Raw genomic sequence first — 27,631 nt, 5'->3', positions numbered from 1 at the left:
TTCGTCCCACCCCCTCGCTGAGGCGCCTCGCGCTCTGATTGGCCAGCGCTCCATGAGGGAGGAGGAAGGAGGCAGCATGGCGGCGGCTGGACCGGGCGCTGCGGGCACCGCGCGGGTGTCGAGCGGGCGGGAGTTGGGCTGCGTGCCGGAGGTGGCGGCGGCGCTGGGGGCGGTGGCCCGGCAGGGGTGAGGCGGTTTTTATGTCATAGGTAGAAGTTTTTTTTCGATCCGAGATTTTTTTTTCTTATTTTTGGGTGCTTTTTTTTTGTTGTTGTTGCTCATTTTTAGGTTCGATTTTCTCTGCGCTCCGCTTTTCCATCCCCGTCACCGCCGCGAGTTTCGGCTGCTGCCCGCCAAGGAGCGGCCCGGCCCGCAGACCCGATCCGACCTGCTGCTGGCCGGGAGGGGTACGGCCGGGGGCTCTGTGGGGCTCTATGGGGCTCTATGAGGTTCAATGGGGTGTCTATGGGGCTCTGTGGGGCTCTATGGGGCTCTATGAGGCTCTATGGGGTGTCTATGGGGCTCTGTGGGGCGCTATGGGGCTCTATGTATCTCTATGAGCCTCTATGGGGTGTCTGTGGGCCTCTATGGGGCTCTGTGGATCTCCATGAGGCTCTATGGGGTGTCTGTGGGCCTCTGTGGGGCTCTGTGGATCTCTATGAGGCTCTATGGGGTGTCTGTGGGGCTCTGTGAGGCTCTATGGGGTGTTTATGGGGCTCTGTGGGGCTCTATGGATCTCTATGAGGCTCTATGGGGTGCCTGTGGGGCTCTATGGAGCTCTATGGGCTTTTATGGGGTGTTTATGGAACTTTATTGGGTGTTTATGGGTGTCTGTGGGGCTTTGTGGAGCTTTATGGGGGCTCTGTCGGGTGTCTGTGGGGCTCTATGGGGTCCTGTGGGGCTCTCTGGCATCCTGTGAGGTGTCTGTGGGGTTCTATGAACTCTGTTATGTATGTGTGGTTTTTTTGGGGTGTTTGTGGGACTCTATGGGCGTTTGTGGGTCTCTATGGGGTGTCTATGAGGCCCTATGGAGTTCTATAGAGGACTCCAATGATCCCATTAACCCCATAGAACCCCATGGAGCACTCCACAGGAGCTCCTAAGACCCCAATGATCCCATTAATCTCATAAGTAGTCCCTACAACCCCATAGAGGAGCCCACTGAACCCCATAGGACCCCCCAGAGGACCCCATTAACCCCATAGAACCCTATAGAGGACCCCATTGGACACCATAAGACCCCCCAGAGGACCCCAATGGCCCCCTTAACCTCCTAAGACTCCACAGGACCCCATAGAGAACCCTACTGAACTTCACAGGACTCCACTGACCCTATAAGACCTCTGAGATGATTGTAATGGCTCTGTTAACCCTATAGAACCTCTTAGAGTACCCTATAGGGCTCCCTTGACCTCATAGGACCCCCCATAGGACCCCAAAAGTCCCGAAATCCCTCTGTTTTCCCCCAGACTGGAACACGCTGATCGTGGGCAAGGTGTCCCCATGGATCCGACCCGATTCCCCCCTGGAGGCCGTGAGGCGCAACTCGGAAGCGGTGAGGGGGGATTTGGGGTGGAAAGCGGGGGATTTGGGGGGAAAAGGGGGGGTATTTGGGGTGAAAAAGGGGATATGGGGTGAAAAGGGAGGATTTGGGGGGGAAAAGGGGGGATATGGGGTGAAAAGGGGGGATATGGGGTGAAAAGGGGGGATATGGGGTGAAAAGAGGAGCATTTTGGGTGAAAAAGGGGGATATGAGGTGAAAGGGGGGGATTTGGGGTGAAAAAGGGGGATTTGGAGGGAAAAGGGGGAATTTGGGGTGAAAAGGGGGGGATTTGGGGTGAAAAGAGGGGCATTTGGGGTGAAAAAGGGGGGTATGAGGTGAAAGGGGGGGGATTTGGGGTGAAAAGGGGGGATTTGGGGTGAAAAGGGGAGATATGGGGTGAAAACGGGGGGATTTGGGATGAAAAGGGGGGGATTTGGGGCAATGGGGGTGGGAGGGGGGTTGAACGGGGGATTTGGGGCTCAGATTTGGGGTTTGGGGGATCAGATTTGGGGTTTTGGGGGCTGAATGTGGGGTTTTGGGGCTCAGAGTTGGGGTTTCTGGTGCTGAATAGTGGGATTTTGGGCTCAGATTTGGGTTTTTTGGGGCTGAATTGTGGGATTTGAGGTTCAGATTTGGGGTTTTGGGGCTGAATGTGGACTTTTTGGGTGTGAATTGTGGGATTTTGGGTTCAGATTTGGAGTTTTGGGGCTGAATGTGGGGTTTTTGGGGCTGAATTTGGGGTATTTGAGGCTCAGATTTGGGGTTTTGGGGGCTGAATTGTAGGATTTTGGGCTCAGATTTGGGGTTTTGGGGGTTGAATGTGGGGTATTTGGGGCTGAATAGTGGGATTTGAGGCTCAGAGTTGGGGTTTTGGGGCTGAATGTGGGGTTTTTGGGTGTGAATTGTGGGATTTCGGGTTCAGATTTGGGGTTTTGGGGCTGAATGTGGGGTTTTTGGGGCTGAATAGTGGGATTTGAGGCTCAGAGTTGGGGTTTTGGGGGCTGAATTGTGGGTTTTTGGGGCTGAATAGTGGGATTTTGGGTTCAGATTGGGGGGTTTTGGGGCTCAGAGTTGGGGTTTTGGGGGCTGAATTGTGGGATTTGAGGCTGAGTTGGGGTTTTGGACTCAGATTTGGGGTTTTGGACTCAGATTTGGGGTTTTGGGGCTCAGATTTGGGGTTTTTGGAGCTGAATGTGGGTTTTTGGGTGTGAATTATGGGATTTGAGGTTCAGAGTTGGGGTTTTGGGGCTGAATGTGGGGTTTTGGGGTGTGAATTGTGGGATTTCGGGTTCAGATTTGGGGTTTTGGGGCTGAATGTGGGGTTTTTGGGGCTGAATGTGGGTTTTTGGATGTGAATTGTGGGATTTGAGGTTCAGAGTTGGGGTTTTTGGGGCTGAATGTGGGGTTTTTGGGGCTGAATTGTGGGATTTGAGGCTGAGTTGGGATTTTGGACTCAGATTGTGGGGTTTTGGGGCTCAGATTTGGGGTTTTGGGGCTCAGATTTGGGGTTTTTGGAGCTGAATGTGGGTTTTTGGGTGTGAATTGTGGGATTTGAGGTTCAGAGTTGGGGTTTTGGGGCTGAATGTGGGGTTTTGGGGGCTGAATTGTGGGATTTGAGTCTCGGAGTTGGGGTTTTTGGGGCTGAATGTGGGGTTTTTGGGTCTGAATAGTGGGATTTTGGGTTCAGATTGGGGGGTTTTGGGGCTCAGAGTTGGGGTTTTGGGGGCTGAATTGTGGGATTTGAGGCTGAGTTGGGATTTTGGACTCAGATTTGGGGTTTTGGACTCAGATTTGGGGTTTTGGGGGCTGAATGATGGACTTTTTGGGTGTGAATTGTGGGATTTGAGGTTCAGAGTTGGGGTTTTGGGGCTGAATGTGGGGTTTTTGGGGCTGAATGTGGGGTTTTGTGCAGGCCCTGCAGCAGGAGTTGGACTTCGCCGCCTACCTGGGGGTCCCGGCGGTGCTGCTGTCCCTGCGGGGGCCGCACTGCCCCAATTTGGCACGGGGTCTCTGTGCCCACCTGCAGGGGGCGCCACACGGGGCTGCGGTGAGTATAAGGGGGCGTTAATTGGGGTTAATTGGGGGCTAATGGGGTTTTGGTGGGGTTTCATGGGAGCTCATTGGGGGCTAATGGGGTTTTGGTGGGGTTTCCTGGAGTTTATTGGGGGTTAATGGGGGCTTAATGGGTCTGCAGGGGGCGCCATACGGGGCTGTGGTGAGTATAAGGGGGGTTAATTGGGGTTTATTGAGGGGTTAATGGGGGCTTAATGGGGTTGAGGTGAGTATAGGGGAGTTAATTGGGGGTTAATGGGGTTTTGGTGGGGTTTCCTGGAGTTTATTGGGGGTTAATGGGGGCTTAATGGGTCTGCAGGGGGCGCCATACGGGGCTGTGGTGAGTATAAGGGGGGTTAATTGGGGTTTATTGAGGGGTTAATGGGGGCTTAATGGGGTTGAGGTGAGTATAGGGGAGTTAATTGGGGGTTAATGGGGTTTTGGTGGGGTTTCCTGGAGTTTATTGGGGGTTAATGGGGGCTTAATGGGTCTGCAGGGGGCGCCATACGGGGCTGTGGTGAGTATAAGGGGGGTTAATTGGGGTTTATTGAGGGGTTAATGGGGGCTTAATGGGGTTGAGGTGAGTATAGGGGAGTTAATTGGGGGTTAATGGGGTTTTGGTGGGGTTTAATGGGAGTTTATTGGGGGCTAATGGGGTTTTGGTGGGGTTTCATGGGAGTTCGTTGGGGGCTAATGGGGTTTTGGTGGGGTTTCCTGGAGCTTATTGGGGGTTAATGGGGGCTTAATGGGTCTGCAGGGGGCGCCATACGGGGCTGCGGTGAGTATAAAGGGGGGTTAATTGGGGTTTATTGAGGGGTTAATGGGGGCTTAATGGGGTTGAGGTGAGTATAAGGGAGTTAATTGGGGGTTAATGGGGTTTTGGTGGGGTTTCCTGGAGTTTATTGGGGGTTAATGGGGGCTTAATGGGTCTGCAGGGGGCGCCATACGGGGCTGCGGTGAGTATAAGGGGGGCGTTAATTGGGGTTAATTGGGGGCTAATGGGGTTTTGGTGGGGTTTCCTGGAGCTTATTGGGGGTTAATGGGGGCTTAATGGGTCTGCTGGGGGCACCACACGGGGCTGCAGTGAGTATAAGGGGGGGTTAATTGGGGTTAATTGGGGGCTAATGGGGTTTTGGTGGGGTTTCATGGGAGCTCATTGGGGGCTAATGGGGTTTTGGTGGGGTCTAATGGGGCTCAATTGGGGCTTATTGGGGGGTTAATTGGGATTTATTGAGGGATTAATGGGGGCTTAATGGGGTTGACGTGAGTATAGGAGGGTTAATTGGTGTTAATTGGGGGCTAATGGGGTTTCGGTGGGGTTTAATGAGGGGTTAGTGGGCGTAAATGGGCTTTAATGGGGATTAATTGGGGCTTAATAGGTCTGTAGGGGGCGCCCTACGGGGTTGTGGTGAATCGGGGTTTAATTAAGGTTAATTAAGGCTTAATTGAGTCTTAATGGGGTTCTGTGGGGCTCAACAGGACTTAAGTGGGACTCAATGAGTTCTTATTGAGGTTTGATTGGGTCTTAATGGGACTTAATGGGGTTTCCTGAGCCTTAGTGAGGCCTTAGTGGGGTTTTGATTGGTTCTTAATGTGGTTTATGGGTTTTAAAGGGGCATTGATTAGTGCTAATGAGCTTAATTGGCCAGGTGTGGGTCCGCGTGCCGCTGCTGGCGCCTGAGGACGGGCGTGAAGACGTGATCGCTAACGAGGAGCTCGTTAACGAGGGCGACGGGCGGCAGGAGGAGCGCACGTGGCATTGGTGGGTCTGAGGGGGGGGACAGGTGGGGATATGGGGGGGGTGGGGGAGTTTTGGGGCTAAAAGTGAGGATTTTGGGGTCCGCAGGTGGCACAACTTCCGGACACTGTGCGACTACAACAAGAGAGTGGGGCTGGGTGAGTGGGCGGGGCCTGCGCCGGAAGGGGCGGGGCCAGCGCCGGAAGGGAAGGGGTGAGGTGGGAAAGGGGCGGGGTGTGGAGGTGAAGGGGTGGGGCCACAGTGGAAGGGGCGGGGCGAAACGGAAAGGGGCGGGACCACGGTGGAAGGGGTGGGGCAAGATGGGGAAATGGGCGGAGCCACTGCGAAAGGGGCGGGGCATTGATGGATGGGGAGGGACCACTGTGGAAGGGGTGGGACAAGATGGGAAATGGGCGGAGCCACGGCGGAAAGGGGCGGGGCAACGTCGGAAAGGGGCGGGGCATGAGTGGATGGGGCGGGGTGAGACTGGAAAGGGGCGGGGGCATGGGTGGAGGGGGCGGGGCATGGGTGGAGGGAGCGGGGCCATAGCATGAGATGATGTGGTGTTGTGGGGGGCGGAGCTTCTGAAGGAGGGGGCGTGGCCGTGGACGGAAGGGGTGGGGCGATAGGTGGGAGGGCGGGGCCACAGCAGGAAGGTGGGTGTGGTTATAGCCGAAGGAGTGGGGCTTAAGTTTCCCATCGGGTGCCATGGGGATAAAAGGAGGCAGGCTTAGGAATCGGGGGTGGGCGGAGCTTTGATCCCAAAGGGGGCGTGGCCTCTGCTTGTCTCCGCCCAGCACTGGAGGTGGGCCCGGATTTGCCGTCGGCGGAGGCCATCGACCGCTGGTTGGGGGAGCCCCTGCGGGCGGCCATATTGCCCACCAGCATCTTCCTCACCAACAAGAAGGGCTTCCCCGTCCTGTCCCGGCCGCACCAGCGTCTGCTGGGCCGATTGCTCAAGGTGTGGGGGACTGGGATTGGGGTTGTGGGGCTGAGTGATGGCTGGCAGGAGAAGTGTGGGGCACGAAAGGGGACTGGGAGACTGCCTGTGGGGTAGGAATGTGAGCTTTGGGGCTGGGAGGGGGTTGGAACGGGAGCTATGGGGCTCGAAGGGGGTTGTGGGGTTGGGTGGTTGCTGGGAGGTGGGCAGTGGGGCAGGGAAGGGGGCTGCGGGGATGGAATGGGGACTGTAGGGATGAGAGGGAGCTGGGAGGGTGTCTGTGGGGCAGGAATGGGGGTTGTGGGGCTGGGAGGGGGTTGGGGTGGGGGTTGTGGGGTTGGGAGGGGTTGGGATGGGGGTTGTGGGGCTGGGAGGGGGTTGGGGTGGGGGTTGTGGGGTTGGGAGGGGTTGGGATGGGGGTTGTGGGGATGGGAGGGGGTTGGAACGGAGGCTGTGGGACTGGCAAAGGGGTTATGGGGCTGGAAGGTGAGTTGTGGGGCTGGAATGGGCGCTATGGGGCTGGACGTGGGGCTGCAATGGAGGCCATGGGGCTGACAAGGGCGCCATGGGGCAGTTGGGAAGGGCAGGAAACGGGTCCAGGAGGCGGGGGAGGGCCGCTATGGGGTGGTGGATCATAATGTGTGCTCCCCCCCCCCCCCAGCTGGAGGTGCAGGTGGTGCTGTGGGGCGCCCCACACCACGAGCCCAAGCCGCTCAGCGCCTACCTGCAGTACCTGGAGCATGTGGGGCAGAACCGACCCCCGCCCTCCGCCTATGAGCTGTTTGCCCGCGGCTACGAGGACTACCTGCAGTGCCCCCTACAGGTGGGAGGGAGGGCCGGAAGGGGCGGGGCCGGAAGTGGGAGGGGCTTACAGGGGTGGGGCAGGAAGTTGGATGGGCTTAAAGTGGGAGGGGCTAAAAGGCATATGTGAGGATTGGCTGCAGTGCTTCCTGTTGGTGGGAGGACCTGAAGTGGCGGGGCCGGAAGTGGGGGGGGCCTAAAGTGGGTATGGCATGAAGTGGGAGGGGCTAAAAACTGTATATGAGGATTGGCTGCAGTGCCTTCTGCTGGTAAAAGGCTGATTGGGAGGACCGGAAGGGGCGGGGTTAGAAGGGGGAGGGGTCTTAAAGGGGCCCAGAAGTGGGAGGAGCTTAGAGTGGGTGTGGCCGGAAGTGGGAGGGGCTCGAAGATGTTTGGACAGGAAGTGAGAGGGGAGTGTGGCTTAACTGGGAGGGATCTAAAGAGGCGTGGCCTGAAGATGGGGGACCAATAGGGTTAGGGTTAGTGGAAGGGGCGTGGCCTGGATTGGGCGTGGTGTAAGGAGGGGGCGGGGCCTAAGCAGGGGGAAGGGCGAAGGAAACTCATTGGGGACAATGGAAAAGGCGGGGCTTTGGCGCTGTGGGTGGGGCTTAATGCAGGGGGCGGGGCTTAGTGCATGTTCCGGCCAATAGGGGCGTGAGGGGGCGTGTCCTGGTGGTCATGGGCGGGGCTTGACTGTGGGTTTGGCGCTGGGGGCGTGGCTTCAAGGATGGGGCTGGAGCCGGGGCTTCCCATTGGGCAGAAAAATAGGAGTGGGTGGGGTTATGTTAATGAAGGAGCGTGGTTCGTTCTAATTTCTTTTCCTGTTCAGCCCCTGATGGACAACCTGGAGTCGCAGACGTACGAGGTGTTCGAGAAGGACCCAATCAAATACAGCCAATACCAGCAGGTGGGCGGGACTTCCGGCTGGGGGGGTGGGACTTCCGGTGTGGGAGTGTGGCCACGCCCCCTGACGTGGCCACGCCCCCCTTTGCCCATATAAGGCTATTTATAAGTGCCTGCTGGACCGCGTCCCCGAGGAGGAGAAGGAAACCAACGTGCAGTGAGTGCCCCATAGCCCCATTGTGCCCCGTAGCCCTGCCCCATAGCCCCCAGCTCCCTGTGGGGCTGCCCCATAGCACACAGCCCCATAGCGCCTAGCCTCGTAGTTGGTGTGGGGCTGCTATGTGGTACCTCTATGGCAGCTGTGGGGCAGCTATGGACTACCTATGGGCTATCTATGGGGCAGCCATGGGACTTATAGTGGCTATCTATGGGGTAGCCATGCGGCCGTTCTGGGGCTCTGTCTGGGGCAGCTGTGGGGCAGTTCTGGGGCAGCTGTGTGCTGTGCGTGCCCATAGGGTGGTACTGGTGCTGTGTGTGGGGCAGTTATGGGGCTGTGCTGTGTGTGGGGCAGTTATGGGGTGGTTATGAAGCAGTTATGGGGCTCTGTATGCCCATAGGGTGGTGCTGGTGCTGGGCGCGGGGCAGTTATGGGGCGGTTACGGGGCAGTTATGGGGCGGTTACGGGGCAGTTATGGGGCTCTGTATGCCATAGGGTGGTATTGGTGCTGGGCGCGGGGCAGTTATGGGGCGGTTATGGGGCAGTTATGGGGCGGTTACGGGGCAGTTATGGGGCAGTTATGGGACTGTGTATGCCCATAGGGTGGTATTGGTGCTGGGCGCGGGGCAGTTATGGGGCAGTTATGGGGCGGTTCTGGGGCAGTTATGGGGCGGTTCTGGGGCAGTTATGGGGCGGTTAGTTATGGGGCTGTGCCATAGGGTGGTGCTGGTGCTGGGCGCGGGGCAGTTATGGGGCGGTTATGGGGCAGTTATGGGGCGGTTAGTTATGGGGCTGTGCCATAGGGTGGTGCTGGTGCTGGGCGCGGGGCAGTTATGGGGCAGTTATGGGGCAGTTATGGGGCGGTTAGTTATGGGGCTGTGCCATAGGGTGGTGCTGGTGCTGGGCGCGGGGCAGTTATGGGGCGGTTATGGGGCAGTTATGGGGCTGTGCCATAGGGTGGTGCTGGTGCTGGGCGCGGGGCGCGGCCCGTTGGTGAACGCCGCGCTGAGGGCCGCCCGGATGGCGCAGCGCCGCATCAGAGTGTACGCCGTGGAGAAGAACCCCAACGCCGTCGTCACGTGAGCGGCCATTAGCACCGACCCTCACCCTAACCCTGACCCTAAGCACGGACTGACCCTAATCCTAACCCTGACCCTAAGCACGGACTGACCCTCACCCTAACCCTGACCCTAAGCATGGACTGACCCTCACCCTAACCCTGACCCTAAGCACGGACTGACCCTAATCCTAACCCTGACCCTAAGCACGGACTGACCCTCACCCTAACCCTGACCCTAAGCATGGACTGACCCTCACCCTAACCCTGACCCTAAGCATGGACTGACCCTAATCCTAACCCTGACCCTAAGCATGGACTGACCCTAATCCTAACCCTGACCCTAAGCATGGACTGACCCTAACCCTAACCCTGACCCTAAGCACGGGCCTGACCCTAACCCTAACCCTGACCCTAAGCACAGGCCTGACCCTAATCCTAACCCTGACCCTAAGCATGGACTGACCCTAACCCTAACCCTGACCCTAAGTGTGGACTGACCCTGACCCTAACCCTGACCCTAAGCACGGGCCTGACCCTAATCCTAACCCTGACCCTAAGCATGGACTGACCCTAACCCTAACCCTGACCCTAAGCACGGGCCTGACCCTAATCCTAACCCTGACCCTAAGCATGGACTGACCCTAATCCTAACCCTGACCCTAAGCACGGACTGACCCTAATCCTAACCCTGACCCTAAGCATGGACTGACCCTAATCCTAACCCTGACCCTAAGCACGGACTGACCCTCACCCTAACCCTGACCCTAAGCATGGACTGACCCTAATCCTAACTCTGACCCTAAGCATGGACTGACCCTCACCCTAACCCTGACCCTAAGCATGGACTGACCCTAACCCTAACCCTGACCCTAAGCATGGACTGACCCTAATCCTAACTCTGACCCTAAGCATGGACTGACCCTCACCCTAACCCTGACCCTAAGCATGGACTGACCCTAACCCTAACCCTGACCCTAAGCACGGGCCTGACCCTAATCCTAACCCTGACCCTAAGCATGGACTGACCCTAATCCTAACCCTGACCCTAAGCACGGACTGACCCTAATCCTAACCCTGACCCTAAGCATGGACTGACCCTAATCCTAACCCTGACCCTAAGCATGGACTGACCCTCACCCTAACCCTGACCCTAAGCATGGACTGACCCTAATCCTAACTCTGACCCTAAGCATGGACTGACCCTCACCCTAACCCTGACCCTAAGCATGGACTGACCCTCACCCTAACCCTGACCCTAAGCATGGACTGACCCTAATCCTAACCCTGACCCTAAGCATGGACTGACCCTAATCCTAACCCTGACCCTAAGCATGGACTGACCCTAATCCTAACCCTGACCCTAAGCATGGACTGACCCTAACCCTAACCCTGACCCTAAGCATGGACTGACCCTAACCCTAACCCTGACCCTAAGCACGGGCCTGACCCTAATCCTAACCCTGACCCTAAGCATGGACTGACCCTAATCCTAACCCTGACCCTAAGCACGGACTGACCCTAATCCTAACCCTGACCCTAAGCATGGACTGACCCTAACCCTAACCCTGACCCTAAGCATGGACTGACCCTAATCCTAACCCTGACCCTAAGCACGGACTGACCCTAATCCTAACCCTGACCCTAAGCATGGACTGACCCTAATCCTAACCCTGACCCTAAGCATGGACTGACCCTAATCCTAACCCTGACCCTAAGCATGGACTGACCCTAATCCTAACCCTGACCCTAAGCATGGACTGACCCTAATCCTAACCCTGACCCTAAGCATGGACTGACCCTAATCCTAACCCTGACCCTAAGCATGGACTGACCCTAATCCTAACCCTGACCCTAAGCATGGACTGACCCTAATCCTAACCCTGACCCTAAGCATGGACTGACCCTAATCCTAACCCTGACCCTAAGCATGGACTGACCCTGACCCTAACCCTGACCCTAAGCGTGGACTGACCCTGACCCTAACCCTGACCCTAAGCATGGACTGACCCTAATCCTAACCCTGACCCTAAGCATGGACTGACCCTGACCCTAACCCTGACCCTAAGCGTGGACTGACCCTGACCCTAACCCTGACCCTAAGCATGGACTGACCCTAATCCTAACCCTGACCCTAAGCATGGACTGACCCTGACCCTAACCCTGACCCTAAGCGTGGACTGACCCTGACCCTAACCCTGACCCTAAGCACGGGCCTGACCCTAATCCTAACCCTAACCATAACCATAACTTTAACCCTAACCCTGCTCCTAATCCTAATCCTAATCCTGACCCTGACCATAACCTTGACCATAATCCTAATCCTAACCCTGACCCTAATCACGAGCCTGACCCTAACCCTAACCCTGACCCTAAGCACGGGCCTGACCCTAATCCTAACCCTGACCCTAAGCACGGGCCTGACCCTAATCCTAACCCTGACCCTAAGCACGGGCCTGACCCTAATCCTAACCTTAACCATAACCGTAACCATAACCCTAACCCTGCTCCTGATCCTAATCCTAATCCTGACCATAATCATGGTCATCACCCTGACCCTGATCCTAACCCTGACCCTAATCCTAACCCTAACCATAACCATAACCTTGACCCTAATCCTAGCCGTGACCCTAATCCTAACCCTGATCCTGACCCTAACCCTAAGCCTAACCCCTAATCCTAATAACCCTAACCCTGACCCTAACCCTGATCCTACTCCTGTCCCTAACCCTGACCCTAATCCTACCAATCCCCCCCAGATCCCTCCATAAAGCCCCATACCTTTTTCATATCCCCACAAAAGACCCCATATCCCTCCAGTATCCCCCCCATATCCCTCCAATATCCCCCCATACCCCCCCATACCCCCCCATATCCCCCCATATCCCCCCATATCCCCCCATATCCCCCCATATCCCCCCATATCCCCCCCATATCCCCCCAATACCCCCCCAATACCCCTCCATAGCCCCCCATACCCCCCATATCCCCCCCATACCCCTCCAATACCCCCCCATGTCCCCCCATATCCCCCCATACCCCCTCATATCCCTCCAATATCCCCGCATACCCCCCCATATCCCCCCCATAGCCCTCCAATATCCCCTCATATCCCCCCAATACCGCCCATATCCCCCCATATCCCTCCAATATCCCCCCATACCCCCCCACATCCCTCCAATATCCCCCTACATCCCTCCAATACCCGCCCCATACCCCCCCATATGCCCCCATACCCCCCCATATCCCCCCGATGCCCCCCCATATCCCCCCCAAAGACCCCCCAGGACCCCGCTGACCCCCCGCAGGCTGCAGAGCTGGCAGTACGAGGAGTGGGGCTCTCAGGTGTCGGTGGTGCCGCCCCCATCCTCCCCATAGCCACCCCCCACCCCATACCCCCCCATATCCCCCCAATACCCCCCCATATCCCCCCATATCCCCCCATATCCCCCCATGTCCCCCCATGTCCCCCCATGTCCCCCATGTCCCCCCATATCCCCCCCATATCCCTCCAAGATCCCCCCATACCCCCCCACATCCCCCCAATAGCCCCCCACATCCCCCCATATCCCCCCCATACCCCCCCACATCCCCCCAATACCCCCCCATACCCCCCCATATCCCCCCCATATCCCTCCAATATCCCCCCATACCCCCCCATATTCACCCATACCCATCGTATCCCCCCCATATCCCTCCACTACCCCCCATACCCCCCCACATCCCTCCAATATCCCCCCATATCCCTCCAATACCCCCCCATATCCCCCCATAGGACCCCCCCTAAGACCCCCTATGACCCCCCAAAGACCCCACAGGCCCCCCCTGACCCCCCGCAGGCTGCAGAGCTGGCAGTACGAGGAGTGGGGCTCTCAGGTGTCGGTGGTGCCGCCCCCATCCTCCCCATAGCCACCCCCTCCCCATACCCCCCCACATCCCCCCAATACCCCCCCAAACCCCCCCATATCCCCCTATATCCCCCCAATACCCCCCCATACCCCCCCATATCCCCCCCATATCCCTCCAATATCCCCCCATACCCCCCCATATCCACCCATATCCATCATATCCCCCCATACCCCCTCATATGTTCCCATACCTTCCCATATCCCCCCATTTCCCCTCTACCCCCCCATATTCCTCCAATATCCCCCCATACCCCCCCATACCCCCCCATGTCCCCCCCATATCCCTCCAATATCCCCCCATACCTCCCCATATCCACCCATACGCCCCCATATCCCTCCAATACCGCCCCATACCCCCCCATGTCCCCCCATATCCCCCCATACCCCCTCATATCCCTCCAATATCCCCGCATACCCCCCCATATCCCCCCCATAGCCCTCCAATATCCCCTCATATCCCCCCAATACCGCCCATACCCCCCCATATCCCCCTATATCCCCCCATAAGACTCCATAGGACCCGCATACCCTCCAATATCCCTTCAATACCCCCCCATACCCCCCCATACCCCCCCATGTCCCCCCATGTCCCCCCCATATCCCTCCAAGATCCCCCCATACCTCCCCATGTCCACCCATACCCCCCCATATCCCCCCCATATCCCTCCAATATCCCCCCATACCTCCCCATATCCACCCATACGCCCCCATATCCCTCCAATACCGCCCCATACCCCCCCATACCCCCCCATATGCCCCCATATCCCCCCATAGGACCCCCCTAAGACCCCCTATAACCCCCCAGAGACCCCACAGGCCCCCCCTGACCCCCCGCAGGCTGCAGAGCTGGCAGTACGAGGAGTGGGGCTCTCAGGTGTCGGTGGTGCCGCGGGACATGCGGGAGTGGCGCCCCCCGGAGGCGGCGGACCTTCTGGTGTCGGAGCTGCTGGGCTCCTTCGGGGACAACGAGTTGGCGCCCGAGTGCCTCGATGGGGCACAGCCCTGCCTCAAAGGTGGGGGGCACATAGGGTGGGGCTGGGACCCATAGCGGTGGGGGTTGGGGGGGCTGGGAGCCATAGGGGTGGGGGTTGGGGGGACTGGGACCCATAGGGGAGGGGTTTGGGGGGGTTGGGATCCATAGGGGTGGGGGTTGGGGGGGACTGGGAGCCATAGGGGTGGGGGTTGGGGGGCTGGGACCCATAGGGGTGGTGGTTGGGGGGGACTGGGAGCCATAGGGGTGGGGGTTGGGGGGCTGGGACCCATAGAGGTGGTGGTTGGGGGGCTGGGAGCCATAGGGGTGGGGCTGGGAGCCAGAGATGTGGGGCTGGGGGGGGGTGGGTTGGGGGGCCTGGGAGCCTTAGGGGTGGGGCTGGGAACCAGAGACGTGGGGCTGGGAGCCAGAGACGTGGGGCTGGGAACCATAGGGGAGGAGTTTTGGGGGGCTGGGACCCATAAGTGTGGGGTTTTGGGTGGCTGGGACCCATAAGTGTGAGGTTTGGGGGGGCTGGGAGCCATAGGGGTGGGGATTGGGGGGGCTGGGACTCCTAAGTGTGGGGTTTTGGGGGGCTGGGACCCATAGGGGTGGGGTTTGGGGGGGCTGGGAGCCATAGGGGTGGGGGTTGGGGGGCTGGGAGCCATAGGGGTGGGGCTGGGAGCCATAGGGGTGGGGGTTGGGAGGCTGGGAGCCATAGGGGTGGGGGTTGGGGGGCTGGGAGCCATAGGGGTGGGGGTTGGGGGGCTGGGAGCCAGAGACGTGGGGCTGGGAGCCATTGGGGTGGGGTTTTGGGGGACTGGGACCCATAGGGGTGGGGGCTGGGGGGGCTGGGAGCCATAGGGGTGGGGGTTGGGGGGCTGGGAGCCATAGGGGAGGGGTTTTGGGGGGCTGGGACCCATAGGGGTGGCGGTTGGGGGGGCTGGGAGCTATAGATGTGGGGCTGGAAGCCATAGGGATGGAGGCTGGAGGGCTGGGACCTGTAGGGGTGGTGCTGGGAGCCAGAGATGTGGGGCTGGGACCCATAGGGGTGGGGGTTGGGGGGAACTGGGACCCATAGGGGTGGGGGTTGGGGGGGCTGGGAGCCATAGGGGAGGGGTTTTGGGGGGCTGGGAGCCATAGGGGAGGGGTTTTGGGGGGACTGGGACCCATAGGGGTGGCGGTTGGGGGGCCTGGGAGCTATAGATGTGGGGCTGGGACCCACTTATGGGGCACGTATGGGCCACTTATGGGGCGCATAGGGTCAATAATAGGGCCACTTATGGGTCCACCCCACAGAGGGGGGTGTGAGCATCCCGTGTTGGTGTGTGGGGCGGGGATGGGGGTCACTTATGGGGCACTTATGGGGCACTTATGGGGCACTTGTGGGTCCGCCTCACAGAGGGGGGTGTGAGCATTCCCTGCTGGTGTGTGGGGCAGGGATGGGGGTCACTTATGGGGCACTTATGGGACACTTATGGGGCACTTATGGGGCACTTGTGGGTCCGCCCTACAGAGGGGGGTGTGAGCATCCCATGCTGGTGTGTGGGGCGGGGATGGGGGTCACTTATGGGGCACTTATGGGGCACTTATGGGTCCGTCCCACAGAGGGGGGTGTGAGCATCCCGTGTTGGTGTGTGGGGCGGGGATGGGGGTCACTTATGGGGCACTTATGGGGCACTTGTGGGGCACTTATGGGGCACTTGTGGGGCACTTGTGGGTCCGCCCCACAGAGGGGGGTGTGAGCATCCCATGTTGGTGTGTGGGGAGGGGATGGGGGTCACTTATGGGTCACTTATGGGTCCGCCCCGCAGAGGGGGGTGTGAGTGTCCCGTGCTGGTGTGTGGGGCGGGGATGGGGGTCACTTATGGGGCACTTATGGGGCACTTGTGGGTCCGCCCCACAGAGGGGGGTGTGAGCATCCCGTGCTCCTACACGTCGTTCCTGGCCCCGCTGTCCTCCTCCAAGCTGTACAATGAGGTGCGCGGCTGCAGGGAGCGCGACCGCCATCCCGAGGTCAGGGGGCAGCTGGGGGGCAGCTGGGGGGCTGGGGGGCAGCTGTGGGGCTGGCTGGGGGGCTGGGGGGCACTTGTGGGGCTGGCTGTGGGGCTGGGAGGTAGCTGTGGGGATGGGGGGCAGCTGGGGGGCTGGGGGGCACTTGTGGGGCTGGCTGTGGGGCTGGGGGGCAGCTGTGGGGCTGGCTGTGGGGCTGGGGGGCACTTGTGGGGCTGGCTGTGGGGCTGGGGGGCAGCTGGGGGGCAGCTGGGGGGCTGGGGGGCACTTGTGGGGCTGGCTGTGGGGCTGTGGGGCAGCTGGGGGGCAGCTGGGGGGCTGGGGGGCACTTGTGGGGCTGGCTGTGGGGCTGTGGGGCAGCTGGGGGGCAGCTGGGGGGCTGGGGGGCACTTGTGGGGCTGGCTGTGGGGCTGGGGGGCAGCTGGGGGGCTGGGGGGCACTTGTGGGGCTGGCTGTGGGGCTGGGGGGCAGCTGGGGGGCAGCTGGGGGGCTGGGGGGCAGCTGGGGGGCAGCTGGGGGGCTGGGGGGCACTTGTGGGGCTGGCTGTGGGGCTGGGAGGCAGCTGTGGGGCTGGGGGGCACTTGTGGGGCTGGCTGTGGGGTTGGGGGAGCACCTGTGGGGCTGGGGGGCAGCTGGGGGGCTGGCTGTGGGGCTGAGGGGCACTTGTGGGGCTGGGGGGCACTTGGGGGGCTGCCTGTGGGGCTGGGGGAGCACCTGTGGGGCTGGGGGGCAGCTGGGGAGCTGGCTGTGGGGCTGAGGGGCACTTGTGGGGCTGGGGGGCACTTCCGGGGCTGCCTGTGGGGCTCGGGGAGCACCTGTGGGGCTGGGGGGCAGCTGAGGGGCTGGCTGTGGGGCTGAGGGGCACTTGTGGGGCTGGGGGGCACTTGGGGGGCTGGCTGAGGGGCTGGGGGAGCACCTGTGGGGCTGGGGGGCACTTCGGCTGTGGGGCTGGGGGGTACTTATGGGGATGGGGGGCAGCTGGGGGGCACTTGTGGGGCTGGGGGGCAGCTGTGGGGCTGGCTGGGGGGCACTTGTGGGGCTGGGCGTGGGACTGGGTGTGGGGCAGGGCACTTGTGGGGCTGTGGGGCATTTGTGGGGTTGGGTGTGGGGCGGGGCACTTGTGGGGCAGGATGGGGGGTAGGGTGGTTGTGGGGCAGGGAGAGGTATGGCTGTGCGGTGGGGCACTTATGGGGCAGCCATGGGTTATCTATGGGGCAGCTATGGGGTACCTATGGGGCAGCTATGGGGCAGCTATAGGGCTGCTATGGGGTATCTATGGGGCACTTACGGGGCAGCTATAGGGCTGCTATGGGTTATCTATGGGGAGCCATGGGTTATCTATGGGGCAGCTATGGGGTACCTATGGGGCAGCTATGGGGCAGGCATGGGGCACTTATGGGGCTGCCCCACAGGCGCAGTTCGAGACGCCGTACGTGGTGCGGCTGCATAACTTCCACCAGTTGGCGGCGCCGCAGCCGTGCTTCACCTTCCGGCACCCCAAGCCAGGTGGGGGCGCCACTTCCGGTTTGGTGGGGGGCGGGGCGGGACTTCCGGGTGGCGCTTCCGGTGGGGGCGGGGCTTCCTGCTGGCACTTCCGGTGGGCGTGGCTAAAGGGGGTCGCGCTCTTAAAGGGGCGGAGGCAGAAAGGAATAGCGGTGCTCGGTGACCCCAAATCCGCCCCACAACGGGCCCCAAACGCCTAAAATGACCCCAAATTCCCTCCCAATGAACCCAAATCCCATCCAGGTGACCCCGTAACCCCCCCTGAATTACCCCAAACCTCAAAATGAGTTCAGATCGCTTTCGGGTGACCATAAGTTACGTGAAGGGACCCCCGGGAGAACCCCCAAAAGCCTCCAAAATGACCCCCAAAGCCCCTCACAGTGACCCCCAATCGCATTCAGGGGACCCCAAACACCCCACAATGACGTCACATCGGGGGGGGGGCGGTGGGTGGCCTCATCGGGGGGCGTGGCCTCCTCGTGGCCCCGCCCCCAACCCCCGCGATGACGTCACGATGTGGGCGTGTCCTCACGTTGCCCCCCCTCCCCCCGTGTCCGTGTCAGACCCGTCGGAGGACAACAGCCGTTACCGGGTGCTGTCCTTCCCGGTGGGCGTCACCACGGCCCTGCACGGCTTCGCCGGCTACTTCGAGACCACCCTATACGCGGACGTCACCCTCAGTAGGGCGGGGCTTCCGGCGTCGCGGCCAATGGCGGGCGGGGAGAGGGGACGGGCCGGCCAATGGGAGGGCACACTGGGGAGAAAGGGGCGGGGCTTCCGGTTTAGGCTATGTGTGTGGGGGGGGGGGTGGAGGTTAAGGTTGGAGTAGAGGGGCGGGGCTTGGGGTGCTTGTAGCCAATGGGAGAGTGGGGGGGTGGGGCTATGGTAGAGCTCATGGGGGATTGGCTAAGGCTTTGGGTTAGGGGGCGGGGCTTGTGGTGGGTCTAGCCAACGGGAGTTGAGGAGGGTGGGGCTACTGTGGAAGTTAATGGGGGATTGGATGGAGGTTGCAGTTAAGGGGCGGAGCTTGGCATAGCTGTAGCCAATGGGAGGTCGGTGGGGGCGGGGCTATTATGGACACCAATTTGAACTACATGGGATTTGAGTTTAAGGAGCGGGGCTTGGGGTAGCTGTAGCCAATGGGTGATCAGAGGGGGCGGGGCTACTGCAGAGGTCAACGGTGATTGGGTGGGGCTGGGAATTAAGAGGCGGCGCTCGGCAGGAATGGGCGTGGCTTCGGGTTAGGAGTGGAGACTGAACGGGCCAATGAGGAGGGTGGGCGGAACCGATGCATCCAATGAGGAGCCGGTGTGCGTGGAGGGGGCAGGGCTACAGCGACGGGGTTGGCCAATGGGTGAGGTCAGCTGGGAGTGGGCGGGGTTTGGACGGGTCAAGGGGCGGGGCTTGGCAGCAGCCAATGGGGGTGGGAGAAAGGGGCGGGGCTAACGGTGGGCGTGGCCCCGCAGGTATCCGCCCAGAGACGCACTCCCCCGGGATGTTCTCCTGGTTCCCCATCTTCTTCCCATTGAAGGTACGCGTGGAGGCCGCCATCTTGGATCCCAGGGCCCCACGGGGGTCCGTGGGGGTGGCCATCTTGGATGGGAAGCAGCCACGTTGGCTGTCATCTCGATTGGGAGGGATCCGTTGGCGGCAGCCATGTTGGATCTGCCTATTGGGTTCCGTTGGTGGTGCCCACTTTGGATTGGAGGCCGCCATCTTGGCTGCTTCTATTGGGTTCAATGAGAGTGGCCACCTTGGATTCCTTCATTGGGTTCCATGGGTGGGAGGGGCGGCCAGCTTGGCTGGGGGCGGCCATCTTGGACCCATTGTGTTCTATTGGGGGCAGCCATCTTGGGCCCATTGTGTCCAGTTGGTGGCGGCCATTTTGGGCCTATTGTGTTCTACTGTTGGCAGCCATCTTGGACCCGTTGTGTCCCACTGTTGACGGCCATCTTGGACCCATTGCGTCCTATTGGGGGCAGCCATCTTGGACCCATTGTGTCTCATCGTTGGCAGCCATCTTGGATCCATTGTGTCCCAGTGTTGGTGGCCATCTTGGACCCATTGTGTCCAGTTGGTGGCGGCCATTTTGGGCCTATTGTGTTCTACTGTTGGCAGCCATCTTGGACCCGTTGTGTCCCACTGTTGATGGCCATCTTGGACCCATTGCGTCCTATTGGGGGCAGCCATCTTGGGCCCATTGTGTCCCACTGTTGGCGGCCATCTTGGGCCCATTGTGTTTCACTGTTGGCGGCCATCTTGGACCCATTGTGTCCCACTGTTGGCGGCCATTTTGGACCCATTGTGTCCCATTGTTGGCGGCCATCTTGGGCCCATTGTGTCCAGTTGGTGGCGGCCATCTTGGACCCATTGTGTCCCATTGGTGGCAGCCATCTTAAGCCCATTGTCTCCCACTGTTGGCGGCCATCTTGGACCCATTGCGTCCTATTGGCGGCAGCCATGTTGGTCTCATGCAGCCACCTCGCTCAGCTCTCGCTGCCTTTCTGGCGGCCATCTTGGGGCGGGGCCCTCCCCGATTGGCCGCGGCGTGGCTGAGCCCCTCCCCTTTCTCCCGGCAGCAACCAATGGCGGTGCAGGCGGGGCAGAGAGTGGTGCTGTCGTTCTGGCGCCGGGCGGCCCCGCAGAAGGTGTGGTACGAATGGGCCGTGACGGAGCCGCGCTGTTCCGCCCTCCACAACCCGGCCGGCCGCTCCTACACCATCGGCCTCTGAGCAATAAACGCTGCGCCGCCGCAACGCCTTCCGCCCAACCGCTTCCGGCCTTCCGCTCCTGGGATGAGGGCGGGACGGGCGGGGCGGGGGCGGCCATCTTGGCTTGGGTGTGGGGGCCGCCATCTTAGGTTGGGGGGGAGGCTCAGGGCGGGGGCGGCCATCTTGGGTTGGGTGTGGGGGCAGCCATCTTGGGTTGGGTGTGGGGGCGGCCATCTTGAGTCGGGGGGCAGGCTCGGTGGGGGTGGACATGTTGGTGTGGGGACGGCCATCTTGGCTTGGGTGTGGGGGTGGCCATCTTGGGTTGGGGGAGGAGGCTCACGGTGGGGGTGGACATCTTGGGTTGGGTGTGGGGGCGGCCATCTTGAGTTGGGGGGCAGGCTCAGGGTGGGGGTGGACATCTTGGGTTGGGGGGCAGGCTCAGGGTGGGGGTGGACATGTTGGGGTGGGGACGGCCATCTTGGGTTGGAGGGGGAGGCTCTGAGAGGGTGTGGACATCTTGGGTGGGGGCGGAGGCTCAGGGTGGGGATGGACATAGTGGGTTGGATGTGGGGGCGGCCATCTTGGGTTGGGTGTGAGGGCAGCCATCTTGAGTTGGGTGTGGGGGCGGCCATCTTGGGTTGGGGGGGAGGCTCAGGGTGGGGGTGGACATGTTGGTGTGGGGACGGCCATCTTGGGTTGGGGGGGAGGCTCAGGGAGGCGGTGGACATCTTGGGTTGGGTGTGAGAGCAGCCATCTTGAGTTGGGTGTGGGGGCGGCCATCTTGGGTGGGGGCGGAGGCTCAGGGAGGGGATGGCCATCTTGGGTGGGGGCGGAGGCTCAGGGTGGGGGTGGACATCTTGGGTTGGGTGCGGGGGCGGCCATCTTGGGTTGGGGAGGGAGGCTCAGGGAGGCGGTGGACATCTTGGGTGTGGGCAGAGGCTCAGGGTGGGGGCGGATGTGTTGGGTGTGGGGACGGTCATCTTGGGTTGGGTGTGGGGGCGGCCATCTTGTGTTGTGGGGGGAGGCTCAGGGAGGGGGCAGACATCTTGGATTGTGGTCAGGCTGGGTTGGTTGGGGGTGGCCATCTTGGGTTAGGGTGGGGGCGGCCATCTTGGATTGGGGGCAGCCATCTTGGGTTGGGGGTGGACATGTTGCGTGGGGGCAGCCATCTTGGATTGAGGCGGACATCTCGCATTGGGAGCACCCATCTTGGGTTGGGGCCACGCTGGGTTGGGGGCGGCCATCTTGGGTTGGGGCGGCCATATTGGGGTTGGAGAGGACATCTTGGGTTGGGGGGAGGCTCGGGGTGGGGGCAGCCATCTTGGGGTGGAGGCAGCCATCTTGGATTAAGGGCCGCCATCTTGGATTGGGGGCGGCCACGTTGTCTCGGGGGCCGCATTGCTTTTTTGTGGCCATTTTTGCCCACATTTTGCCCCCGCAGTGCCATTTTTCAACACCTTTCTCCCCGTTTCCCCCCCCCATTTCCCCCAACACCCCCATTTTATGCGCGTTTACTGCGTATCTGCCTTTTTGCCGCTGTTTTCCCGCTTTTAAGGAAGCCTTCCCGTATTCATGCCCGTTTCCCAATGCCCTTTAATGGGATTTTCCCATTTCGCGCCGCTTTGTCCCATTTTTTACCCATTTTCTTCCATTTTCCGCCCCTACTCCCCCTCTTTCCGCTCGCTCAGGCTTCACCCCCCCCCACTAGGCCGCGTTTCCATGGCAACGCCTCTCCCGGAAGGGGCGGGACCGCGTCGTCACGGCGACAGCGGGCGGGCAACCAATGGGGCCACGCCTCCCCCTGCGCCCAATCGGCGCTCGGCTCCACGCCGGCCAATCGGAGGGCTCGACGAGGCGGCGCGGCCAATGGAGAAGCCGGGGAGGCGGGGCGAGCGTCGCGCAGGCGCATTGCTTCCGGTGGGGCCGCCGCCATCTTGGAGGGCCGCGTCCACCGCCGCCGCCGCCGCCGACTCCGCCGCCGCCGGAGAGGGCCCCGGTGAGGTTGGAGGGGCGGCGTGACGTCACCGCGAGGGGCTTGACGTCACCGGGGGAGGGCCGGGCGGGGATCGGGGCGGAAAAACGGGGGGGAAATGGGGAAAAATGGGAGTTGGGGGGGTCGGGGGGAGCGCGCATGCGCGGCGGCGGCGGCGGGGGGGGGGGGAGGGGGGAGGGGAGCGGGGTTAAGGGGCGGGGCCTCGGGGAGGGGCGGGGCTTCGGGAAGGGGCGGGGCTTAGCGGGCGGCGGCGGGGTTCGCGGCGCCGTGACGTCACAGCGGGGGGGGGTCTGACATCAGCGGGGCGGCCGTGACGTCACGGTCGGGGGGAGGGGGGGGGGGCTTTACACGCGGTTCGGTTGGGGGTCGTGACGGTGTCTGTGCCCCTCCACACAATAGGAGGAGACCCCGCGGCTGCCGCCCCCCCGGTGGAGATGGAGGCGGGGGGGAAGGCGGGCAGTGAGGTGAGGGCGGCTGTGGGGCCCTATGGGGCGGCCTTATGGGGCTGTGGGGTGTGGGGCCCTATGGGGCGGCTGTGGGGCATTATGGGGCTGTGGGGCCTTATGGGGCGGCCTTATGGGGCTGTGGGGTGTGGGGCCCTATGGGGCGGCTGTGGGGCATTATGGGGCTGTGGGGCCTTATGGGGCGGCCTTATGGGGCTGTGGGGTGTGGGGCCCTATGGGGCGGCTGTGGGGCATTATGGGGCTGTGGGGCCTTATGGGGCGGCCTTATGGGGCTGTGGGGTGTGGGGGGGCTATGGGGGTTATGGGGCCCTATAGGGACTATGGGGGCTGTGGGGCCTTGTGGGGCTATGGGGTGTGGGGGGGCTATGAGGCCTTATAGGGCTTATGGGGCCTTATGGGGACTATGGGGGCTGTGGGACCTTATGGGGCTATGGGGCCTTATGGGGGGGCTGTGGGGCCTTATGGGGGCTCTGGGGCCTTATGGGGCTATGGGGTATGGGGGGTTATGAGGCCTATGGGGCGGCTCTGTGGCCTTATGGGGGCTGTGGGGCCTTATGGGGCTATGGGGGCTGTGGGGCCTTATGGGGCTATGGGGCCTTATGGGGCTGTGGGGGCTGTGGGGCCTTATGGGGTTGTGGGGCCTTATGGGGCTATGGGGTGTGGGGGGGCTATGGCGGTTATGGGGTCTATGGGGCCCTATGGGGCGGCTGTGGGGCCTTATGGGGGCTATGGGATGTGGGGCCTTATGGGGCTATGGGGCCCTATGGGGCGGCTCTGGGGCCTTATGGGGCTATGGGGGCTGTGGGGCCTTATGGGGCTATGGGGTCCTATGGGGCTATGGAGGCTGTGGGCCCTTATGGGGCCTATGGGGCCTTATGGGGGCTATGGGGTGTGGGGGGGCTATGGGGCCTTATGGGGGCTATGGGGCTTTATGGGAGTTATGGGGCCTTACGGGGTGTTGGGGGGCTGTGGGGCCTTGGGGGGTTATGGGGCTTTATGTGGGTTATGGGGTCTTACAGGGTGTGGGGGGTTATGGGGCCTTATGGGGGTTATGGGGCTTTATGGGGCTTTATGGGGGTTATGGGGCGCTGTGGATACATTGTGGGGTGTTGTGAAGGCGGTGTGGGGCGCTGTGGGTCCCTATGGGGTTCCTATGGGGTCCCCGTGGGGTCTCTGCGCTTCATAGGGGTTCCTGTGGGGTCTCTGTGGGGTCTCTATGGGGTCTCTATGATGTTTATGGGTGTTTGCGGGTTCCTATGGGTCACTATGGGGTTTCTATGGTCCTTATGGGTCTCTATGGGTTGCTGTGGGTCCCTATGGGGTCCCTATGGGGCCATGCGGTCTGTATTGGGTCTGTACGGGGTCTGTATGGGATCTCTATGATGTTTATGGGTCTCTGTGGGTCGCTATGGGTCCGTATGGCCTCTGTGGGTCCCTGTGGGTCCCTATGGGGTCATATAGTCCGTATGGGGTCTTTATGGGGTCTCTATGGGTGTCTATGGGTCCCTATGGGTCGCTGTGGGGTCTCTATGGTTGCTATGGGGTTTCTATGGTTGCTATGGGGTCTCTATGGTTGCTATGGGTCTCTATGGGTTGTTGTGGGTCCCTATAGCGTCTGTGGGTTCCTATGGGCCCTATGGGGTCCCTATGGGTCCATATAGTCTGTATGGGGTCTGTATGGGATCTTTATGATGTTTATGAGTGTTTATGGGTCCCTATGGGTCGCTATGGGGTCTCTATGGTTCCTATGGGGTTCTATGGGTCGCTATGGGTCCTTATGGTGTTCGTGGGCCCCTATGGGTCCCTATGGGGCCATGTAGTCTGTATGGGGTGGTTGTCACGTTTATGGGTCGCTATGGGGTTTCTGTGTTTGCTATGGGTTTGTGTGTGTTGCTATGGGCCCGTATGGTCCCTGTGGGTCCGTGTGGGTCCCTATGGGTCCCTGTGGGTCCCTATGGGTCACTGTGGGTCGCTATGGGTCACTGTGGGGTGGCTATGGGGTGGCTATGGGGTCATGTGGTCTGTATGGGGTCTCTATGGGGTCTCTGGTATTTATGGGTCCTTATGAGGTGTCTATGTTCCCTATGGGGTCTGTATGGTTCCTATGGGGTCTGTATGTGTTGCTGTGGGTCTGTATGTGTTGCTATGGGTCCGTGTGTGTCCGTGTGGGTCGCTATGGGTCCCTGTGGGGTCGCTATGGGTCCCTGTGGGGTCGCTATGGGTCACTGTGGGGTGGCTATGGGGCCATGTGGTCTGTATGGGGTCTCTATGGGGTCTCTGGTATTTATGGGTCCTTATGAGGTCTGTATGTTCTCTATGGGGTCTGTATGTGTTGCTATGGGTCTGTATGTGTTGCTATGGGTCCGTGTGGGTCCCTGTGGGTCCCTATGGGTCACTGTGGGGTCGCTATGGGTCGCTATGGAGTGGCTATGGGGTGGCTATGGGGCCATGCGGTCTGTATGGGGTCTCTATGGGGTCTCTGATGTTTATGTGTCCTTATGAGGTGTGTATGTTCCCTATGGGGTCTGTATGGTTTCTATGGGGTCTGTATGTGTTGCTATGGGTCTGTATGTTTGCTATGGGCCCGTATGGTCCCTGTGGGTCCGTGTGGGTCCCTATGGGGTCGCTATGGGGTGGCTATGGGGTGGCTGTGGGGTTTTTGTCTCCGCAGACGGACGCGATGACGTCGGACGACTTCGATATCGTCATCGAGGCGATGCTGGAGGCGCCCTACAAGAAGGAGGAGGTGGGGGGGCCTTTTGGGGTCATTGGGGCCTTTTGGGGTCATTGGGGGCCTTTTGGGGTCATTGGGGGCCTTTTGGGGTCACTGCGGGCCCTTTGGGGTCACTGGGGGCCTTTTGGGGTCATTGGGGCCTTTTGGGGTCATTGGGGCCTTTTGGGGTCACTGCGGCCCCTTTGGGGTCACTGCGGGCCCTTTGGGGTCATTGGCGGCCTTTTGGGGTCATTGGCGGCCTTTTGGGGTCACTGCGGGCCCTTTGGGGTCATTGGGGGCCTTTTGGGGTCATTGGGGGCCTTTTGGGGTCACTGCGGGCCCTTTGGGGTCATTGGGGGCCTTTTGGGGTCACTGCGGGCCTTTTGGAGTCATTGCGGGCCCCTTTGGGGTCATTGGGGGCCTTTTGGGGTCATTGGGGGCCTTTTGGGGTCATTGGGGGCCTTTTGGGGTCACTGCGGCCCCTTTGGGGTCACTGCGGGCCCTTTGGGGTCATTGGCGGCCTTTTGGGGTCATTGCGGGCCCTTTGGGGTCATTGGGGGCCTTTTGGGGTCATTGGGGCCTTTTGGGGTCACTGCGGGCCCTTTGGGGTCACTGCGGGCCTTTGGGGTCACTGCGGGCCCTTTGGGGTCATTGGGGGCCTTTTGGGGTCATTGGGGGCCCTTTGGGGTCATTGGGGGCCTTTTGGGGTCATTGGGGGCCCTTTTGGGGTCACTGCGGGCCCTTTGGGGTCATTGCGGGCCCTTTGGGGTCACTGCGGGCATTTTGGGGTCATTGGGGGTCCTTTTGGGGTCATTGGGGGCCTTTTGGGGTCATTTGGGGGCCATTTGGGGCCATTTTGGGGTCTGTGGGATTTTGGGGTGATTGTGGGGGGCTTGGGGGCCGTTTTGGGGTCATTTGGGGACCATTTTGGGGTCATTTGGGGGCCATTTGGGGCCATTTTGGGGTCGGGGGGATTTTGGGATTAATTTGGGGGGGTTTGGGGTCGTTTTGGGGTCATTTGGGGACTGTTTGGGGTCTGTGGGATTTTGGGGTGAACGTGGGGGGTTTTGGGGCCGTTTTGGGGTCATCTGGGGGCCATTTGGGGCCGTTGTGGGGTCGGGGAATTTTGGGGTGAACGTGGGGGGTTTGGGGGCCGTTTTGGGGTCATTTGGGGGCCATTTGGGGCTGTTTGGGGACCATTTTGGGGTCATTTGGGGGCCTTTTGGGGCCATTTTGGGGTCGGGGGATTTTGGGATGAATTTGGGGGGGTTTGGGGCCATTTTGGGGTCATTTGGGGACCGTTTGGAGCTGTTTTGGGGACATTTTGGGGTGTGTGGGATTTTGGGGTGAACGTGGGGGGTTTGGGGGCAGTTTTGGGGTCATTTGGGGACCTTTTTGGGGTCTGTGGGATTTTGGGGTGAACGTGGGGAGTTTGGGGGCACTTTTGGGGTCATTTGGGGTCGTTTTGGGGTCGGGGATTTGGGGATTAATTTGGGGGGGTTTGGGGCCGTTTTGGGGTCATTTGGGGATCATTTTGGGGTGTGTGGGATTTTGGGGTGAACGTGGGGGGTTTGGGGGCCGTTTTGGGGTCATTGGGGTGGATTTTGGGGTGAATTTGGGGCCTTTTGGGGCACACGGCTGATTTTGGTGCCCCCCCCACAGGCGCAGCCCGGACCCTCAAAGCCACCGACGGAAACTGCGCCCCCTCAGGTGCCGTTTTGGGGCTAAAAAGGCTCTTTTTGGGGTCCCGGAAGGATTTGGGGTGGAAAAAGGAAAAGGGGTGGGGGTGGGGGGGGGGGGGGTCTGACCTTTGACCTCTGACCTCTGACCCCGCAGCAGCCGCCCGAGGAGCACAGCAAGGAGCCCAAAAAGGAGAGCGGGGGCAGCAGCAGGTGGGCAATGGGGGGCAATATGGGGGGATATGGGGGATTTGGGGGGGAATGGGGGATTTGGGGGGAAATGGGGGGGGAATGGGGGATTTGGGGGGAAATGGGGGGGAAATGGGGGATTTGGGGGGGGAAATGGGGGGGAAATGGGGATATTGGGGGGGAAAATGGGGGATTTTGGGGGGGAAATGGGGATATTGGAGGGGGATTTGGGGGGGAATGGGGGGATAATGGGGGATTTGGGGGGGGGAATGGGGGGATATGGGGGGAAATGGGGGA

General features: G+C 60.9%; 1 protein-coding gene across 7 annotated transcripts; it reads left to right on the top strand.

The window, feature by feature from the left end:
- Window positions 1–54: 54 nt before the first annotated feature.
- PRMT5 (protein arginine methyltransferase 5) lies at window positions 55–20,355 on the top strand. 7 transcript variants are annotated; one of them, NM_001396412.1, is made up of 18 exons: window positions 55–186; window positions 289–407; window positions 1,470–1,555; window positions 3,456–3,590; window positions 4,353–4,373; window positions 5,245–5,357; window positions 5,442–5,491; window positions 6,131–6,294; window positions 6,935–7,096; window positions 7,904–7,981; window positions 8,076–8,134; window positions 9,091–9,213; window positions 13,937–14,112; window positions 15,976–16,085; window positions 17,495–17,588; window positions 18,149–18,265; window positions 19,052–19,116; window positions 20,165–20,355. In NM_001396412.1, the coding sequence occupies exons 1-18, from the start codon at window positions 77–79 to the stop codon at window positions 20,315–20,317; spliced, it is 1,935 nt and encodes a 644-aa protein (NP_001383341.1). In that variant the 5' UTR covers window positions 55–76; the 3' UTR covers window positions 20,318–20,355. The 7 variants fall into 7 exon arrangements, with proteins under 7 accessions (NP_001383341.1, NP_001383342.1, NP_001383345.1 ...); NM_001396413.1 differs by lacking the exon at window positions 4,353–4,373 and adding an exon at window positions 3,738–3,758; NM_001396416.1 differs by lacking the exon at window positions 4,353–4,373 and having other exon boundaries at window positions 3,468–3,590.
- The last annotated feature ends 7,276 nt before the right edge of the window (window positions 20,356–27,631 follow it).

Source organism: Gallus gallus, chromosome 35, assembly GCF_016699485.2.
Source record: "Gallus gallus isolate bGalGal1 chromosome 35, bGalGal1.mat.broiler.GRCg7b, whole genome shotgun sequence".
Taxonomy (NCBI): Eukaryota; Metazoa; Chordata; class Aves; order Galliformes; family Phasianidae; genus Gallus; species Gallus gallus.
This window is presented reverse-complemented; position numbering and strand designations above follow the sequence as displayed.